This window comes from Lissotriton helveticus, chromosome 8, assembly GCF_964261635.1.
Source record: "Lissotriton helveticus chromosome 8, aLisHel1.1, whole genome shotgun sequence".
In the NCBI taxonomy this organism is placed as follows: Eukaryota; Metazoa; Chordata; class Amphibia; order Caudata; family Salamandridae; genus Lissotriton; species Lissotriton helveticus.
In genome coordinates, this window is record NC_136069.1 from 1170213239 (window position 1) to 1170234955 (window position 21717).

General features: G+C 47.6%; 1 protein-coding gene across 1 annotated transcript in view; it reads right to left on the reverse strand.

Moving 5' to 3' along the window:
- The window catches only part of LOC144773867 (tripeptidyl-peptidase 2-like), a 457098-nt gene that overhangs the window by 314126 nt on the left and 121255 nt on the right, over positions 1 to 21717 (reverse strand). The window contains exon 11 of the mRNA XM_078658951.1: positions 17851 to 17947. Within this exon, the coding sequence (XP_078515077.1) occupies positions 17851 to 17947 (97 nt within the window). The remainder of the gene's footprint in view (positions 1 to 17850; positions 17948 to 21717) is intronic.

Here is a 21717-nt window from a genome sequence, read left to right on the forward strand (position 1 = left end):
TTCGGCACCGAGATTTTATTCGGATCCGATGTCTTCGGTATCGAAGATGTCCCCGGTGTCGAGGGTGTTTTCGACGTGGAAACATGTTTCGGTGTCGACATGGACTGCTTCGACTTCGAGCTTTCCTTGACTTGGAGCTTCGGTGTCGATGTGGTCCGTTTATCGGAGCCGCCATGATGGGAGACCGAGTGTTTCGGTTTCGGTTTCGTTGCCGGGCTCGAAGGCGGGGCGTCGGAAACTTTTTTCGGTTGTCTGACCGGGCTCGAAGGCGGGGTCGACACCGTGCGGGGTCTGTTTTTTGGTAAAGGGACGTCGTCACTCACGGTTTGTTGGACGTCGATTTCCTCGACGTCGGACTCGTCCGCTTCAGACCCCGCCTCGTCGGCCTCTTCTTCCTCCTCTTCTGGGTGCTGGTCCTCAAACAGCTCCGGGATTGCCTGTGACTGCATTCTCGATACCTCGTGTCTTCGGGCTCGACGGTTTCTAATCGTCGATTTTGAAGAGAACGCTGCACAGGCCTCACAGTCCCTGGATTCGTGTTCAGGGGACAAGCAGAGGTTGCACACCTCGTGTAGGTCCTTGTGTGGGAACTTAGCACCACACGTTGGACATTTTTTGAATGGAGTCCTTTCCATGGACCCCGGGCTGGACTACGTCGATTTTCTCGTAGTCGTCGTCCTTCGAAACGCGTCGGTATGGAAGTGAAGTCGCGTTCGATAACAATACCGTCGAATTGGAAAGGGTTACGCGCCGAATATAGCCTTCTTTATCGAAGTCGGTCCGGAGCGCTTCGATCCTCATCCGAACCCGATGGCGGAAAAAAACAATCTAAGGATGGAGCCGATGCCCATGCGCACTAACACCAAGAGGAGGAGTCATCTATGACGACAAAGACTTCTCCAGAAGAAAAACAAGTGCAATCATCCGAGCCCAACACCAGATGGCGATCTATTCATAAATGTACCATCTGCAGCCCATATGCCTCGAACATAGGTTTTCTTCTAATATGGCTAGGCTTCTTTGATCAAAAGTGCCATGTAATGGCCATTGTAATTCTCCACTACTTTTTGTATAATTGTGCCATAATGAATTCCACATGATTTGTCCTATCCCATACTTGGTATATACTTCAAAATTCGGAGTCCCTATTGGGAGAACCGGACATGGTTCATCCAAGAGGGAGTCCTGTGTGCAACAACAACACGATTTCCTTAGTTTACTAAACCCGGGCATGACCAAATACTTCTAAAGCACAAGTTACTACTTGTGTAACGATATATCTGTAAGAGACATTAGTTAGTATTGGATTCCTTACCTTAGAATATCCCTAGGCGTCAGACTGGATCCGGAAACTTTTGCGTAGCAGTACCCTTGCGCGTCGGTAGGTGTCGTCTGCGGCTCCGCGTCCTTCGTCCGCGCCGTGGGCGCCGTGATGACGTCATCGGAGTACTTAGACGCCGCCTCCGAGTGCTGACGTCAGTTCTTAGACACAGCTTTTCCGCGCCAGCAACGCAGAGCCATGTTAAAAACCAACACTGGTGCCATTGAAACTAGGGCCCTGAAAGGGGGTAACCCTAACCCTAGATATCGGTTCGCAGAACGGGGAGGATGGGTGGGTCGGTAAGGAATCTAATACTAACTAATGTCTCTTACAGATATATCGGTACACAAGTAGTAACTTGTGAATCTGAAAGAGACACGTTCGTATTAGATTCCTTATCTTAGAATAGATACCCCAGCAATACCAACCCCGGTGGTGGGTGTAGAAGAGTGGGGTCTGCAATCCTATGGTCACCCCAGATTTTTGCTTTTTGCTTCACTGGTTTACGACTTTCCCTGACTGTGGGCCTACTAATCAGACCCACAGCCTAGCTGTTCTCTCTCTAAATTGACAACCATGTACTTTAGGTGCATTTACCAATTGGTACTGGGCCACCTTATCAGTCCCTGTACAGTGTACCTTAGGTATCCAGGGCATAGGTGTACCCAGGGCCTACCAGGGGCTGAAGCATGTATTATGCCACCCCTGGCTGGCCATCTAAAACTGCCACAACTGGCTGCATGACAGCTGGGGCAAGGTGGTGTAATCACCCTTTGCTATAGATATAGTATACCTATATCTAACCCTAAAATGGACACATATACTCCTATCAGTCACTACTATGGCAGGCCTTATCAATCCTGAAGGCAGAGTGCTTGGAATTATGTGAGATGGTGCTCTGGCATGAGCTAAGCCTGTCTGCAGCTTGCGGAACCAAGTCCTAATAGCTGTTCCATGATAACGCTATACCATATACTCTTAAGTGCATTATCAACCTCGCGGTTAAATGCTAACTCTGGTATAACATTATCAAAACATGTCGAGTAAGGTGTCATACGAATTGGAATACTACCCCCTCGCCAATTCTGGCGACGGGGGTAGCATTCCACCCTTCTAGAGGGGCACGACATGTATGTAACTGAGAACCCCGGTTAAAGTTAACTCGAGCCTTGGCATTACAAAATGGATGCTGCCACCACAGACACAAGTCTGACCTCCTGCTGCTGGGAGTCCTTCCAGCGAGGGCGGCTTGGACAAAGGGTTTCCTGCCTTGGGAGGTGCTAGCACCACCCCAGACAGGATTTTGTGTAATGAGGTAGGGAGGCCTGAAAGGAATGAGACATGCTGGGGCACACAAGGTTCAAACCAGTTGCTGGGGCACTCCAGCCCCGGCTCTGGCGCGAAATCCGGACAAAGGATAGGGGGTGTAACCACCCCCCTTCCTGGTCCCACCCAGGGGAGGGACCTAGTCAGTAGTGCAGCCCCCTTTAGCAGGATAAAGGTAGGAGCTGGTCTCATTCAAAATTAGATTAATCCTGAACTACTCTACAAGAAGAAACTCTGGACTTCGACGTTCTGCTCCACAGAAGACTGAAGAAATCTCCCTTGTGGGCAAGGAGTGTCCACCTTGCAACTGCAGGCACAATCAAGCGTCTAGCGGCTTCCCTTTGTCGTCTTCCTTCGAGGATCCAGACTTCAGAGCCCGACGAGACCCGGATTCCCAGACCTCTCCGACCTCAACTCACATCTGCAGCAAAGCAGAGACCCGTGGGTGCCACGAGACACGTGGGACCGGCCATCTTGAAAGAAACTGCACTTCGCTTCCAGCACGACTCCCGAGGTAAACTCGACCAAGTGCTTTGGGGATTGAGTAGCCCCAGCCCAAAGCAGCCCCTGCACCGAAGATCAGCCCTCCAGCTTCCACAAGATCTGCGTGGGGCCCTTCTGCTTGTTTGCTGCTCGACGCGTTGTCTGGTCACTTGCCGGCTGGCTAGTGGCCTCCTAGACGACGAACCTTGAAATCTTCACTGCTGGTCTGGTTGCTCCAGACTAGCCCTTGCTTCCTTCCAAAAGAGGGGTACCCCGGACTCTCCTAGTCCGCACCAGACGCCTTTTCCACTCACCGCGTGGGTTGCCTTTGCCAAGGCCTGTTGACTCCAATCCCGGATCCGACACCGCCGACAGCGAGAGCCTGCGTGGGATAGCTCGTGCCTCCATCCTGGTCGTCGAAGACACCTCGTGGTCCACGTGGCTGCAGAGTCAAGCGTCCACTCTTCACCTGATCGCGATGACAGCATCTGGTTCCTTCCTGGTTCCACACCGGTCACTGGCTAGTGACTTTGAACACTGTCCCCTCTGCTTTCAGGTCCTCTTCTTCACTGATCCACCCTTGGATCGCACCGGACATCTTCCTCCTGGTCGCCTGCAGCATCTTTTCTTCTAGACTCCATAGACTTCAACGAGAGAACCCGACACACTTTGACACCTATGCACCCGCAGCCCGTGGGTGAGGTAACGAGAACATTTCGGTGCTCAAGGGTAGTTTAACTGTCCTAGTGTCCAGTTCCACAGTCGTTTTTGTCCTAACTAGTCAGGATTGTCCGTACTTACCTTTTACTTGAACTGTACTGTCCATAGACGTTGTTACGCATCTCGCGTGTGAGTTCACACTCTGCACACGCGTTCCGTGGGCCTCCTATTACTTACCTAGAGTTAGTGTAGCGTGGTCCCATCGATCCTACAGCCTCTGGACAGCTCCATTCCTTCTATCGACTTTCACATTCCACTTACTTAGTATATGGTCTGTCGTGCCTCTAGGGCACCATTGTAATTTTGTGCAACTTGTCGCATTTTTCGTAAGAGATTGTCATGTGCTTAGCCCTCTGACCTCATAAAGAGCTCAGAGGTGTTGTTATTAATAAATATAGTGTTTATTTTCATAACAACCTGTGTGGTGTCCTTTCATCTGGTATTCAAGGGGTTATATTGTGGTAAAACAGCTGGCTTCACATGCCAAAAGAGTTTAGCCTAAGACTGCTTTGTCCATGCTACCATTAGGATAGCTGGTCTATAAGGTTGACCTACAACCAATCACCATAAGGGTTGTTTGGACTGATACAAGGTGATCACTAGAATTAGTGAGCATCATATATCAGGCCAACTTCTCACAGTGGGTCTGCGAACCAATAATTACACCAGAAAGTCCTGGAGGACAGAACGGCCAAAGAAGCCTTCCCTCCGGACTTGGCTGTCCAGGCAGTAGTGTCTTGCAAACGTGTGCAGCGATGCCCACGTAGCTACCTGACAGATGTCTTGTAGGGGCACTCCCCGGCCCAGGGCAGTTGTAGTTGCCGTGGCTCGGGTGGAATGAGCCCGCAATCCAACAGGGGGCTCCTTTCTAGCCAAGGAGTAGCATGCCTGGATACACAAGATGATCCACCGGGAGATGGTCCTCTTGTGCACCGCTTTCCCCTTCTTAGCACCCACGTAACCAACAAAGAGTTGGTCATCCACCCGGAACTGGCGTGTGCGATCCAAGTAAAATGAGAGCGCACGTTTTGGGTCCAGACGGTGGAGCCGCTCTTCCTCTTTAGAGGGATGCAGTGGCGGGAAGAAGGTTGGCATGGTGATAGACTGCCCGATGTGGAAGGCCGTGACAACCTTGGGCAGGAAAGATTGCTTAGTACGCAACACCACTTTGTCCGGATGGACAAAAAGGAAAGGTGGAGTACAAGAAAGGGCCTGGAGCTCACTCACTCTCCTGGCAGAGGTGATGGCAACCAGGAAAGCAGTCTTCAGAGTAAGAAGGCGGAGAGGAGAGTTGTGAAGTGGCTCAAAAGGAGCGCACATCAGAACCGTAAGAACCAGGTTCAAGTCCCACTGAGGCATCACAAACGGAACAGGAGGGAATGTGTGTGTGATGCCTTTTAGAAATCTATTTACAATAGGGGACTTGAACAAAGAAGGTTGATCAGGCAGCCTCAGAAAGGCTGAAAGGGCAGAAAGGTAGCCCTTGATAGTGCCCAGAGCAGTGCCCTGCTGGGCAAGAGAAAGAAGGAAGAGAAGAACCTCAGAGAGAGGGGCAGCAAGAGGATCCACAGCCTTTGCTGTGCACCATGCCAAAAATCTGTTCCACCTGCAGGCGTATACCGACTTTGTGGAGGGACGCCTGGCTGCCAGAATGACGTTACAGACTTCAGGAGGCAAGTCAAATGGCCTCAACTGTCGCCGCTCAATCTCCAAGCATGGAGGTGGAGACTGGACAGGTTCGGGTGGAGGACCGTCCCCTGCTGCTGCGACAGAAGGTCCTCCTGAAGAGGCAGACGAACCGGGGGATCGACTGACATACTGAGTAGCTCTGGATACCAGTACCTTCGTGCCCAGTCCGGAGCCACAAGGATGACTTGGGCCCGGTCGCGTTTGATCTTCTTCAGCACTCTGGGGAGAAGTGGTATAGGCGGAAAGGCGTACAACAGACCGCAACCCCATACGCGACGAAAAGCGTCGCCGAGCGAGTGCCGCCTTGGAAATTCCAATGCGCAGAACTGATGACATTGCGCGTTCTCTTCGATGGCGAATAGATCTAACCAAGGCTCTCCCCATCGCAGAAAGAGGCCTTGCGCCACGTCCGAGTTCATTTAAAAAAAAAAAAATGTATTTATTGAGTTTTGATACCAGCAGACAGACAAGAAAATAAGTACCAAAGTAAATACACTATTAATCCATGAATTGTAGACCACAAACAGCAAGAGGCGAAATAATAAGTACACTTATATGACCATCATCAGAAACCTTACTGCCCCATCCATTTCTCTATTGGTAACCATAATTTATGCCCGAACATTTTCCGTCTAATACCCTTAAGTTTATACAGAGATGATTCAAGATGGCATATTGATAGCAATTTCGCTTGCCATTTTACAAAATTTGGTGGTTCCGAATCTATCCATTGCATAGTAATACAGGATCTATATACAGACATGCATAAAAAAACAAGAGCTTCTTCTGCTGTCGACCTTTTAAACAGTATACTTTCTTCCACACCAAAAATGACCAATTGTGCCGTTACATTTACCCCAATGCCCAGGCTTTCCTTGATATATCTCTCAATATCTCCTATACATTTAGAGAGCTTCGGACAAAGGAAAAAAACATGAATCGTATCTGCAGCATTTAAATTACAGCGGCTACAGTAGGTCCCCCGACCTGACTTCCATTTTGTTAGTTTAGCTGGCGTGTAGTACAGATCAAACACAGACATATAATGTTGGGCTTGAAAAGAGCCATTTAATAATACACTGATGGCTATCTCCAAACTTCTTTCCAACATACTTCCCTCTACACCCAGCTTATCTTGCCATTTCTTTTCTATAGCCAGGAGATCATCTTCCTCCGTTGCCAAGAGAAGTTGGTACAGAGGACCCATTTTAGGCCTTCTTTTAATTGCTTCAAGAATCTCTATTTTATCTAGAAAAATCATATTTCTTAATAGCTTCTCTTCGCAGAAGCTCAGAAGCTGGACATATTTAAAAAAGTCAGCTCGCTGCAGTTTATACTTGCCCGATAAAAATTCTAAAGAGGCAAAGCTCTTCCCCTGAAACAAATCTCCCAAGTCCCGCACACCCCGTTCTTCCCATCTTGCCATCACCCGATCTTTAAATATTTCAGGGAAAAGAGGACACTTATGAAATGGTGTATACAATGTTAACTTACTAAAGATTCCGAATTTTTTCTTCATAATCCTCCAAACCAAATATGCAGTGTAAAATATCTTAAATTTAGTCTTTTTATAATAGCTTGGTTCTACAATTCTGTTCAGACATTGTTTGGCCTCTTCACCCAAAAGCATCTGATAAATAGAAGGGGCAGAGAAATCTTCAATAGGATCATCTGGTAAAATCAACACCCCCATATGTTGAAATAATGCTATCCAATGATAAAATTGAAAGTTGGGAATACCCCAGCCTCCTCTCTCCCTAGATAAGGTACATTTTTTGAAAGACCGACTTGCTTGATGATATCCCCATAAGAATCTTGAGCACATTCTATCTATACGGGCAAAATAATGCGAGGGTATTAAAAAAGGAATAGCCCGAAATATATATAAAAATCTTGGAAAAATGAGCATTTTCAGTATATTAGTACGTCCTACCAGCGAGAATTTTAAGTTATTTAATCTCTCTAATGTTTTATTTGAAGAAGCAATTATTGGATCCAAATTGGCTGCAATAATATTATCAACGTTAGCCGTCAGTTTAACACCGAGGTATATGGCCTCTTGATCACAATTAATATTTTCTGGTCGACCTGCTACAGAATGTATAATTTGGGTCTTACCTACATTTAACTTGTAGCCAGAAATTCGGCCAAACGTTGCTGCCGCTTCTATAATAATAGGAAGAGAGCTTGCGATATCATTTGACACAACCACAATGTCATCTGCATAAGCACAGATTTTGAATTCGGAATTTTGGATCAGAACGGGTTTAACTGCATAATTACTACGCCACGTCAGAGTTCAGACGCCATTCGTGATCCATCATGCACCGACGGCTGAGCTCGTCCGCCCTGGCGTTCAGAGAACCTGCCAGGTGTTGAGCCACCAGGGTCACGCCCTGGCGTTCAGAGAACCTGCCAGGTGTTGAGCCACCAGGGTCACGCCCTGGCGTTCCAGCCATTGCCAGAGGCGCAGAGCCTCCTGGCAAAGGGTCCACGACCCCACCCCGCCCTGTTTGTTGCAGTACCACATGGCGGTGGTGTTGTCCGTGAACACCTGCACTACACTCCCCCGGACAGAGGGGAGGAATGCCTTCAGTGCTAGACGAATCGCGCCCAACTCAAACAGGTTGATGTGGAGCCGGGCCTCCGCCGGATACCAGAGGCCTCTGATCTCCGCCTCTCCCATGTGGCCTCCCCAGCCCTGGAGGGACGCGTCCGTCACAACTACGTGCTCCGGTTGGGGAAGGGAGAGGGATCTGCCGCTGACCCAATCGCGGTCCGTGAGCCACCACTGCAGCTGTCTCGCAGTGCCCTCCGAGATCAGGACGTGGTCGGACAGGTTGCCCTGATGCTGGGCCCACTGAAACTTCAGGTCCCACTGCAGAGCCCGCATCCGCCACCTGGCGTGATGCACCAGTAGGATGCAGGAGGCCATCAGCTCCAGAAGCCGCAGCGTCAACCTGACCGAGACCCGGGATAACGGCTGAAAGATGGGAATCAGAGCCTGAATATCCCGGACCCGCTGTTCAGGTGGATAAACCCGAAACCGCGCCGACTCGAGAACCGCTCCGATGAAAAGGAGCTTCTGAGAGGGGCACAGGTGTGACTTCGGCACATTGATGGAGAATCCCAGCCGGTGCAGGAGATCTGCCGTAGTCTGGAGGTGGCTGACGACTGTCTGGGGCGAGCCCGCCTTCAACAACCAGTCGTCGAGGTAGGGGAAGACTGAAACCCCTAACCTGCGCAGATGAGCTGCGACCACCGCCATCACCTTTGTGAACACCCGTGGGGCGCTGGTAAGGCCGAAGGGGAGCACGGTAAACTGAAAGTGCTCGTGGCCAACCGTGAACCGCAGGTAGCGCCGGTGGGCCGGCAGGACGGGGATGTGGAAATAAGCGTCCTGCAAGTCCAACGCTACCATCCAGTCTCCTGGGTCCAGGGCAGCTAGGACCTGAGCCAGTGTCAGCATTTTGAACTTCTCCTTCCGGAGGAAGCCGTTGACGTTCCTTAGGTCCAAGATAGGGCGTAGGCCCCCTTTGCCCTCTTGGGTACCAGAAAGTAGTGGGAGTAGCAACTACACCCTACTTCTGGCCCAGGAACGCGCTCGATGGCCCCCTTGGCCAAGAGGGCCGAAACTTCCTCCTGCAGAAGTCGCAAATGATCCCCCGATACACGGTAGTTCTGCGGTGGCATGGCTGGAGGAGTCGCCTCGAAGGGGAGGGAGTAGCCCCATCGGAAGATCTGCAGCACCCACCTGTCCGAAGTGACAGTGCGCCAGTGGAGGTGGTGATGGCGAACCCTGCCCCCCACTGGCGTCACATGGGCCTGAAAGCACGGACTAGGAGGGTTTAGAGGCGGATGCTGCGGGGGAAGGTGTGGACTGACCTCGCCGTTGTCCCCGACCGCCGGGACGGCGGTTACCACGGCCGCCACCGCGTTGGGTATTACCTTGCGGAGCGTGGCTGGCAGCACGTGTGGGTACACCCCTTCCGTGGCCACGAAAGGAGTGAAAGGCAGCAGATTGCTGGTGCGGGGCCGAGAGGCCCAAGGACTTGGCCGTAGCCCTGGAGTCCTTAAAGCACTCAATCGCATGGTCTGCCTTGTCGCCAAAGAGGCGACGGCCATCAAACGGCATGTACATCAGTGTGTTTTGGACATCGGCCGAAAAGTTGGCGGACCTCAACCAGGCGTGGCGTCTGACCGCCACCATCGTTGCCATAGCTCTACCTAGTGAGTCGGTGGTATCCAGCCCACACCGGATAGAATATTTGGCTGCATCCCGGCCCTCCACAAGGGCTTGGCCGAGTTTGGCCCGTACCTCCAACGGACACTCTGGCAGCACTTCCGCAACCGTATCCCACAGAGAGTGGGTGTAGCGGCCCAAGAGGCATGCGGTGTTGGAAGACCGCAGTCCCAGACTAAGGGACGAGAAGATCTTTTTACCGTACTGCTCGTACCTCTTGGATTCCCTGTCCGGCGGCGCCGACGGGAATGCGGTCTGGGAATTGGAGGCCTAGATGACCAGGCTCTCGGGGGTGGGATGGGTGGACAGAAAACATGGGTCGCCCGGGGCTGGGCGGTGGCGTCTGGCCACGTTCCTATCTACGGGCGAACCCGTAGCGGGCTTGGACCAGGTGCCCAGAAGAACGTCGGTCAAGGCCTCATTAAAGGGCAGCAGAGGCTTGGCCGAGCTTGACTGCGGTTTAAGGACCTCAGTGAGGAGATTAGTCCTCATGGCCGCGACGGGGAGCTCAAGGCCCAAGGCCTTGGCAGCCCTCATCAACACCACACTGTAGGTTGCCCCCTCCTCCGAAGCCACGGTAGGAGGGGAGACAAAATCAGTGTCCGGAGAGGTGTCCAGGCCATTGGCCTCCCCAAGGTCTCCTGCCCAGTCCTCATGAGACTGACACTCTCGGGTCAGAGGGTCCTCAGACCCCTCCCAATCCCCTTCATCACCCATCTCCTGATACTCAGGGTTTTCAATCAATGGGGCCTGTTCATAGAAGTGAAACTCCCCAAACGACGTCTGGAGCGGCGCCCATCGGGGCCGTCCCGATGTCGGAACAGGAACGAAGGGGGCATCGGGGACGGCGCCGCCCGAGGGCGGCGCCGGAGGCGACATCTGATGGTCCGACGCCGGGGAGGTCGTAAGGTCCACCGGCGAAGACCCAGATCCCGAAGAATGTCTAGTGGGGTCCCGCGGCGCTGGACCCGAAGACGCCGGCGGCGCCGGGACCGCTGGACCCTGCGGCGCCGGGCCCGTAGGCACCGGCGGCGTCGGGATTGTGGAGCCCTGCGGCGTCGGGGCCGAAGCACCCGAAAGCATAAGCCCCGCCCAGCTAGACTGCGAAGTCAACATCTCAGTTAAACATTATTCACGCACCGTTCTCAGCATCCCCACTCAAGGCCCAGTTTGCTCACCATATCAGGTGAGTATTTGTCCATGAATCGTTCTCTGCCATCCCACTCGAGGCCAGTTTGCACACCATATCAAGTGGGAATTGTCCATGTACTGCTCTCAGCTTTCCCACTCGAGGCCTGTTTGCACACCATATCAGAGTCCCATTGTTCAGTGACCAGTTCCAGACAGCCGCAAACAATCCTTTGGAAACAGCTTTAGCCACAGGGTTAGAGTGGGGGCTGTCTCTGTGTGTTCAGGGCTGAGTGTTGCAATCCGCCTGCCATGTTGACTTGGTTTGGCAATGTAATTTAGTTTTGCAGGCCTCACAGGCCGTGGTGGAAACTTACAGTCCAACACTCTGAACAAAGAAAAGTGTTGTCTATTTTGAAGATAGGCAGCCACTGCTGCAAGATGTAGATGTATGGAAGTGTAAGCAAGGCCTGAGCGTTGTAAAAGCAAGAGGTAATAAATAATGCTTTGTATAGATGCATTAAGTGGATCAATCTTTTGGTTATTACATTGAATAACACATATTTTCCATTTAGCTACACAGCAAGTTCTAGTGATAGCTTTACGTGCCTCCTTAAGAATGGTCATGCATTCTGCTGGCAGGTTTAGATATCTAAACTCTGACTTTAGGAGCCAAACTGCTAGGTTTCGCTCCTTTAGGTGTCCGATTTCGCCATGGTTCTGAGTGAGAAGGTTTGGGTTGAGGTGAAGCTTCCCATGTGTAACTACTGAAAGTGCAAGTAGTGTGGTGAATCATGGTTGACAAGCCTATGTGGGAGCTACCAGAATGAGGGTGAGACGTCTGCCTGAGTTTCCGAACCAGAAATGGAAGAAGGAGAAGCGGAAAAATTAAGGCGAATATTCCTGACAATTCATCCATAGGGCATTGCCTTTGGATAGAGGGTGTGGGAATCTGGAGGCGAAGTGTGGGCATTTTGCATTCTCTGCTGTCGCAAAGAGGTCTATTTGTGGAAACCCCTCTTTTGGAGGTATGGGAGGAGGACTAGGGGGTAGAGTTCCCTACTCGTGGATTTGCTGCCACATTCTGCTGAATAGGTCATCAAAGTGGTTTTCGGTTTCCGGGAGGTGTTCCGCTAACAGATTGATTTGTTGATGTATTGCCCAATGACAAATGGTCAGAGAGACAGGACAGCTGCAGAGAGTGTGCCCCCCACCTCCATTTTGTACATAGTACATGGCTGTCATATTGTCCGTCGGGCTAGGACAACCTTACCTTGTAGGCGAGGTAGAAACACTTTCAACGGTAGGTGAACAGCTTGAAGCTCTTGGAAGTTGATGTGGAGGTTTTGGTGTCAGGTGTTCCAAAGACCCTGAACTGTTAGATATTGTAGGTGAGCACCCCTGAATGTATGTGAGGGATGCATCTGTTAGCTTGACCTGTGGAACAGGGTCGATGAACGGCTGCCCTATTAGTAGGTTTTGTGAGTTTCACCACTGCGGAGAGTGACGAGTGCGGCTGTCTATGAGCACTAGATCATGTAGCTGACCCTCTGATTCAGTCAACGGTCATGCTAAACATTCATGTAGAGGACGCATGTTGAGTCTTGCATGAGGCACTATGGCAATGTATGATGCCATCATCACTAGAAGACACATGAACATTTTGACTGTTAAATACTGATTGGGTTGAAATTGTGGTAGCAGTGTCTGAAAATTTTGAATTATGGCTGTATTTGGATAGGCTAGGCCTGTTTGAGTGTTGCACATAGCTCCTAGATATGGTTGCGGTTGTGAGAATTGAAGATGGGATTTTTGAGCATGGATTGTGAATCCCAGCTGATGTGAAAGCTTTATGGTAGTTTGAGCGTATTGATGACAGATGGTGTATGTTGGCTTTGATAAGCCAATCGTCTAGTTATGGGAAGACATACATTTATTGTCTTCTTGGATTGGCTGCTACCACTGCTAAGCAGTTGGTGAACACTCTGGGTGCAGTAGTGACTCCGAATGGAAAGATATGGCTTTCCTGCTATGACATATCTGAGATATTTGCGATTTGCTGGGTGAAGAAGGGATGTGAAAATATGTGTCTTAAGTCTAGTGTTGACATGAAGTTGCCCTGCTGTGTAAGTACTTGTAGACGTGTGACCATATGGAAGTGTTCTGACAGTACGTAGTGGTTTATAGTGGTTTAAGGGCCTTAAATCTAAAATAGGCTGCAGAGATTATTCCTTTTTGGGAATTGGAAAGTACAGGGAGCAAAGCCCTGATTCTTGATGTTGGATTGGAACTGGCTCTAAAACTCCTTTCATTAATAGAGCTTGTACTTCCTGTTTGAGAAGTTGTTGATGTTCTAGACAAAGCCTGTGAGTGTGAGGTAGAATATTGGGGAGAATGCTGGTGAGCTCCAGGCAATACTGATAATACACAAAAGGGGCCCCCTCTAAGCGATACGGGCAGACGTCAGGGGAAAAGTACTCTACTAGAGGGAAAAGCCTACCCTAATAATTTGAATAGTGGCCCAACATGGGTCCCAACACAGAAGGTATTATAGAAAAGTATAAAAAATCTTGCTGGGGGTCACGTAACTAGTTAGCATGGAGGAGTCTCGTTCGTTATCGGAATTAACCAGACAAATTGCTCCACCAACTAAGAACGGCCATGCACCACCACCCACAGAATCGAGAAAGAGCCATCAATCTGTTACGCGACCCCCAGCAAGATTTTTTATACTTTTCTATAATACCTTCTGTGTGCCGTGTGACCGTTTCATGACCCTCAGGTGAGCTCCATGTTGTGGGTTATTTATTCTGTTGGGACCCGTGTTGGGCCACTATTCAAATTATTAGGGTAGGCTTTTCCCTCTAGTAGAGCTCCAAGCAATAACCATGTTGAATAATTTCCAACACCCACATTATCTGATGTTATTAATTGTCAGGTAGGAAGAAACTGCTGTAGTCAACCCCTGACAGGTGTAGAATGATCGGAGGGGAATGATTATGGAGTCACTGTTTGTTTCCAGATTGGGAGGTACAGGTTGGTGGGCCTTTACCCGACCTTTGGAGTTGTTACCCCCTATAGTTGCCACTGTTAAATCGTCTGGATGGAGAGGTTTGAACTGGTGTCCTGTATGAGGATGTGGAGGCTTCTGTGGAAGTGGTCTTTGAACCTCCTCTGTAAAATGAGCGACAAAAGGAGCCTCTACTGCTGTGTGTCTGAAGTGCTCCCATGAATTTAGCCACTTCTGTATCTGTTTTCATCCTCTCTAAGGCCTCATCCACTTGTGGGCAGATGAGATGCTGTTTATCGAAAGGGGATTTAATGATGCAGCAGCAACTAGTGCACACCTGATGGAGGAGTTGGAAATTAATTTCACCTACTGCACCAACCCCAGACACTTTTTCTTATGCTTGTCTGGAGTAATTACCCCATCTCATCCCAGTGAACTCCGTCATTTCTGGCAAGTAAACCCTATATATTGGCTATCGCCGCCAATGACTGGTTGATTGTGCAGCAACTCTTCTGTCTGAGGCATCTATGAGTTTTGACTTCTTGTCAGATGGTGGGGCATCATCTGTGGTTTGTGAGTTTGCTTCTTTACGAGCATTAGACACAACTAATGAGTCTGGTGGAAGCTGACCTCTAATAAAAAAAATGTGGTCAGATGGTGGTGGTTTATACTTTTTGTTCACCCCAAGTGTAAAAATGCGTGCATGTGCAGGTCTTTAAAAATATTGTCTGCATCGCGTATAATACCTTTTAACATGGAAAGAGACTGAGACGATCTGTGTGTATTTCCTAATGTATCAAATAAAAAGTCTTCTTCCAAGGCATCTTTGTGTTAAGCGACCCGTGATATGCAGCTGCTCTAAGCTCTTGGTATGAGGTGTTTTCTGAAGGTGAAGGTTTCACAGGCTAAAAATCAGGATCTGTGTCTTGATTAGATCATAACCCTGCCAGGGGTCTGGGGGAGCTGGATTATTATAATCACCCCCAAAATCTACGTCTGGGTTTGTGTGAGGATAACCCAGAGGTGTGATATTAAGGTCTTGAGGGGAATGAGGTACCGAAAGTATAGGTGAATGTGGTACTGGAGGAGAAGGAGAAATGGGGGCAGGAGACTAATCGCTATGTCCTTTTTCTTTTTTAAAGGTAATGTCCTGGTAATGTTTCTCATTAATGTCCTGTTGGAAAGAGGTTTTCCTTTTGGAAGATGTTACGGACGCAGGTTTTGTTAAAACGTGTCCAGTCTCCAGATGAATGTGTATTTTCTTTTGCTTTGAATCAAGACTTTCTTGCATAGTTTATAAAATTGGCTCCAGGATTGTTGTAGGAGCAGGTTTTTGTTTCGAGGTCAACATTTTCAGGACCAAAGTTGTTTTCTCTTTCAGTGCCAAATGTTTGGGAGCCGAAGAGGTGTTGTCTCAGCTCGGAGTGGAGCCGGAAGGCTTTGTCTCTGCTTTCGGTGCTGAGCCCAAGGGCAAGCGTTCGAAGATGATTCTCTGTGCCTACCATGGCCGGATGGCAGTGGTGGCCCAGAAGCCTTTTGTTGTAGAGGAATTTACTGTTTTTGTGTGGGCAGGTGAGGTGTTTGGGTACCCACTGCACCTTGACCAGGCAGATCATTGGACTCCAAATCGATCTCTGGTTCGGAGTCTGAATCTTGAATGTAAAAGGCCCCCTTCTTCGGCTGCTGACTCATCCATGTCTTCCTCTCCCTGTTCGATATCTTCTTGGTCGAAGATATTGGGAGTATGTACTATGTTCTGCCTCTACATCTGCATCTCTCTGAGTCAAGCCAGACAGTCCTGTAAGGTCTTCTTAGATCGAAACAGACAGGCTTTAGAGTCTTCTTCTATGTGCTCTGGCAACAAGCACAGATTGCAGACTTTGTGAAGTTCAATGCATGGGTACTCAGTGTGACACTAAGGGCAGTACTGAAACGGAGTCCGTTCCATCGGCATGATCTTCGATGGAGTTGGCATCGAGTGTAACTTAATCCAGATGGATTATGTCCAAAGGCCGCGGTTCAGTGTTCCGACCAGAATTGGTGAAAGTCTTCAAATTTCGATACGCGAGGGATGGAAAATGCTTTCAAACGATACCGATGAGGGTGGAGTGAATTTCGCACCGAAAGGATCCCGAAAACTGTCTCCAATCGGAGCACCCTAATAAACGTCCGAAACTGATGGCGGAAAGAAAACAATATAACAACGGAGTTGATGTCCATGAGCACTAATACCAAAAGGAGTCGTCACCTTACCTTGTAGCTCGGAAGAATTCTTAGAATAAAAATAACATGTAAACATCCGGACCCAACACTAGATAGCAGGAGTATGCAAAGTATGTGTACCTACAGACATACATGCTTCGAACATTCTTTTTTTACCTTCTGCCTATTCACAACTATGTGATATCTGTGTAGCCCTTTCATTGCCAGGGTATTCATCAACTTGTGGCAGAGCGATTTACAAAAAAGGTTGTTTAACCATAAGCACGTCCATGGTCTCTGGGTGCCTTCCTACAAGCTATGTTTATTGGCAAATTCAGCAGGACAAGGAAAAGGGCATAGGTCAGACCTAAAATTTAAACAGGAGAGTTATATTTCCAAAACAAAGGATATGATAGCAAAACTACATTTAGGATGTAGCAGAAAAAAAAAACACAAGGGAGGGATTGAAAAAAATCAGCCAGTGAAAGATGTCACAATAGGTTTAAAAACCCAATCAAGCATTATCAAACCAACGGACATTCTGGAGACCTCATTGGTGAGGTAGCACTGCTGTAAAGAAAACTGGATTCGTTTTTCTTTTCAGTGGATGGACTCTAAAGAGTAGCTGAATTACCCATTCTAACAGTTTTGCATAAGCTGCAAAAGACTAACCATTCTAGGTCTGAAAAAGTCTCTCTAAAAATTAAAAGCAAACAACTTGCTAGCCTGAAGTTTTAAGCACTGATATTACTATTTGCTCTTGAAAGTAGAATGCCCTTTTGCAACAATCATAAACAAACATTCAACACAATTATTTTTACTATTAAAAAATTGGGCATGCAATGAAAAGTTAAACATAGATCAGAAGTAGGTCAAATCTGGCAAGCGGTGAGGGAGGTAAACATTTTACAGGAAAATAATCTATGAACCAAATATGACTGATGAAGGCTTTCGTCATAGGAGTGTGTTACAATCATACATGACTTTTAGGGACCAATTTAGACATCGGCGTACTGAGTAAAGGCAGGCAGTGTGGCAGAGGATTTATGTCCGTCATCCTCCCTTTACTTCGAATTTAGAGTTCACTGCCAAACGTGCGGTAAGCTCTCTGGGTTTGTATGAACCACTGTCACAACTGTGTATACAAATCCATTACAAAGTTTGGTGTGCGTCTATTATTGCCAAATGCTACACCAAACTTTTAAATGTTTTTTCATTTCCAAAAACAAACCCTAAAAGCGAGAGTTTGCTGTGGGCAAACCAACTAATGGCTTGATACATGGGAGTTTTCTCTCATGGTGGGTGGGAGGGGGAGGGGTGAATAGCAGGGGGAAGTAACTTTAACAAAATTTTTTACCTGTCCCTCCCTGCCAGGATAATTCTGGAAGGGAGGGACAGAATGTTTTTTTTTTTTAAAGTCATTTGACTGCACATTTTAATACGGCTGAGGGTCAAGTTAGATGGCTTTCCTCAGACAGCCCATATTCGGGCTGTTGGAGAAAGATTGATACCAACAGAGTAAATCTTAGTCTGCTGGTGTAATCCTGGAGGTCTACCAAACTCTAAATCGGGGAAGGCTGTTGGCACTGTAATGGAGTAATCTGTCTGCCAAACTCTAAATCAGGACATTAATTATTTCCATTTAAAAATGTAAAAAAGAGATTGAAAAAAAAAAAGACTTTAATTTTCATTAACATTTTCTTTAAGCTGTATGATAACTGTACTTACCTGATGAAAACTATATGTTAAAATGATCTCATAAAGTTGTCGATTGTTTGGCAAAACATCGCGGGATCCTAATGGCTTTGTTTTAGAACTTGATGGCCTAGGAAAAAAAAAGAAATAAAATACAAAAATGTACTGTACAACAGAAAGGGTAATTAAAACAATTGGTCAGTGGAAGTATCAACAATTTGAAATTGTAGATGATACTTACTGGATCATGCAACAATAGTACAACTGATATTTCTGTACTGCAACCCAAAAAAGAAACAACAACCTTTGCTCAAGATGGAAAATTATAACCACTGCTAGGGTTATCCAATGAGGCAATTTCAAACCAAGATGATCCCTGCTCACAATTCAGCAAGTATTCTGGTCCACAAAGCTTCATGAGTAGCAGTGGTTTACTCCTTTAAATTCAGCGATAAATTAAGAATTAGTCGCCCTTCCAAATGTTTGCTGTATATTTTTAATTTAAAAAATAATACACAGTAGCAAACCATGCTTTGGATATTAGCTTGAGGGACAGTCTATAAATAACCAAGATAACTCTGATAGGAATCACAGACTGTCTTGAGGTTGATGCTATATTCATTAAGTAAATAAGAAAACCAGTTACTTACCTGTAACTGTAGTTCTCCAGTATTGGAAGCTTTCATAAATTCACATACCTGAATAATTTCCCCGTCGTCGAGACGGGAGTCTCCGGTATATAAAAAGCAATGCTTAGCAGTATAGCTAGATGAAAAAAAAGGCCTAGGTCCATTTCCCTTTTGCAACCCATAACCTTTGTTATGTAAAAAAGGACCAAACATTTCCCTTAGCCAATCAGAGCTCCTCACCCTCTAGACCCCTCCTGAGAGAACCTTTTGCCCCTCAGATTTTTGGGCACTTGTGCTATAACACTCTTTGTGCCTAATCCGAGGTGAGCCTCTCAAGGAAGGAGGGTGGGCGTATGAGAATCTATGAAAGCTTCCAATACTGGAGAACTACAGTTACAGGTAAGTAACTTGTTTTCTTACTCCAGTATTGGAGCTTTCATAGATTCACATACCTGAATCAGAATAGCGAGCAGTAAATCATAGCACATTTTGTTCTGTCACCTACTTTTCCCAAACAAGTAACACAGGTCATTCTCTCGTAGCAATAGCTGTATAAAAATATCCATAGACAGATTGTTCATAAATGTTATAATAAACAGTGTACAATAATAAAATGTGCTTATCTTACCAACCAAGGAAGGAGGGATGACAAAGAAGGCTCACCGTTATTGGAAAAGGTTCCTCAGTACAGCTTGTCCCACCGCTACATCGCTTCTTGCGTGAGCGTCCAGGCAGTAATGTCAGGTAAAGGTATGCGTACTCCTCCAGGTAGCCGCCCTGCATATGTCCTGAATAGAGACGCCTGAAAATAGAGCAGTAGAGGTTGATACAGCTCTTGTTGAATGTGCACAAACACGTGCACTCAACGGCTTTCCCGACGCCTGATGACAGAATTGAATGGCGTTTGAGATCCATCGTGCAATTCCCCGTTTCGACAACTGGAATCCTTTCCTGGGGGGACTAAAAGCCAGAAACAATTGTGTTGATTTTCTGAAAGTTCTTGTCCTTTGTAAATAAAATTTCAGACAATGCTGAACTTCCAGAGTGTGGAGAGTTCTCTCTGCCGCCGTAGATGGTTGAGGAAAGAATCTTTTAAGGATCAATGGCTCATTCAAGGGGAAATCCATTGGCACCTTTGGAATAAATTTCGGATTTGTTCTGAGCACCAACCTGTCCTCTCTGAATTGCAGAAAAGGTTCTTGCGTTGTTAGTGCCTGTATTTCTCCCACTCTCCTGGCTGATGTTAGAGCTATTAAGAGAGCCACCTTCCAGGATAGGAATTTTAGATCAGTTTTTTGAATTGGTTCAAATGGTGGTTTCATCAATTGTGATAAAACAATATTCAGTTGCCATAGAGGAAGTGGAGGCCTGACAGGTGGGTAAACTCTAAACAACCACTTCTTGAACTGCTTTACAATCCTCTTCGACCACAGAGATGGACCCGTTGAACTCCTTCTGTATCTAGAGATCGCCGCCAAATGCACTTCAATAGAGGTATGGGCCAATCCAGACTTTGCCAGACTTAGTAAATATGGGATGATCTGATGTGCCTCTGCTTGCAGAGGATGTAAGTCATTCTCCTGACACCACAGGCAGAATCTTTTCCATTTCATCCTACATGTCTTATTAGTGCTTTCAGCCCTCTTCTTTGCCAGGATCTCTCTGCATTCTGTCGGAATGTTTAAGCGATGAAATTCTCTGTATTCAGGAGCCAGGCCGCTTATTGTAGTGATGTCGGGTCTGGATGCTGCACTTGTCCCTGAGCCATAGTCAATAGTTCTGGTATTGGCTGCAGATGTTTTGGCTCTGTCTCTTGTAAAATGAGCAGTTCCGTGAACCAGTGCTGCCTGGGCCACCAAGGGGCTATTAGTATTATCCTGCACGGTTCCTTCTTCATCTTCATGAGCACTCGCGGCAGGAGGGGAATCGGCGGAAAAGCGTAGGCAAAGACGCCTGACCATGCCATCGAAAACGCATTCCCCCACAATCCCCTTTCGTTATGCCAGCTTGCAAAGAATTGGAATCTCTTGTTCTAGGCTCTGGCAAACAGATCCACTGTTGGTATTCCCCATTTGGCAAAGAAAGATTTTCAGTAGTGTGTCCTGATCGAGTTCCCACTCATGACAGGTCGTCTTTTGCCTACTGAGAGTGTCCGCTGTCGTGTTCTGATCCCCTGGAAGATGTACAGCCTTCAGAGTTACCTTGTGATTTACAGCCCATTTCCATATTTTCTGTGCTTCTCTTGACAGAGAGACTTGCGCCCCCCTGTTTGTTTATATAGTGCATTGCGGTCGTTTTGTCTGTCCGCACTAAAACCGATCTTCCTTCTACTCTTGGCAGAAAGGCCAACAATGCCAATCCTATTTTCCTTAATTCCAATATGTTTATGTGAAGGTGTTGTTCCTGTTGTTTCCATCGGCCGCTGACTTGTAACTCCTGGAGGACTGCTCCACATCCTTCGAGAGAGGCATCCGTGGTAACCACTAATGGAGCTGGTTCGGTCAGGAAGGATAGACCCACCGATATATTGCTTCTGTGAGTCCACCACGCTATCACCTACAACATTGGTTGCGTGACTTTGATCTTGTCCTCAAAGGATCCCTTTGCTTGGCACTACTGTAGATCTAGCGCCTCTTGTAATGGACGCAATCTCAATCGACACAGGGAAATGAGTGGTATGCATGAAGACATCGTCCCCAGAAGTGATATGTATTTTCGCACTGAAAGACACCTTCTTCTCCTGAACTCTGGCCAGAGAGACGAGTCCCAATTGTCTTTCTATGGATGGGAATGCCTTGTTTTGAGACGTATCTAGGACTGCACCCAGAAACGTGATCCTTCTGGATGGTTGAAGCGACTATTTTTCTACATTTAAAGTCAGACCCAGATCTGCAAACAAGTCCATGCAAGCCGAAGTTGAAGCTTTAGCCGACTTCTGCGATGGTGCCTTTATCAACCAGTCATCTAGGTATGGGAATATTTTGGGGTTTTGTCTTCGGAGATAAGCTGCCACCCGTGCTAGACATTTTGTAAAAATTCTCGGGGCAGATTTGAGGCCGAATGGCAGCACTTTGAACTGTTAATGGTTTTTGGCCACTGTAAATCGAAGGTACTTTTTGTTGGAAGGCTGGATGGGGATATGAAAATATGCATCCTGTAAATCTAGGGAGGTCATCTGATCTCCTCGATTTAAGAGTAGCAGAATATTTTGGAGGGTCACCATTCTGAATGACTGTTTCTTGAGACAGGCATTTAGAGACCGTAGGTCCAG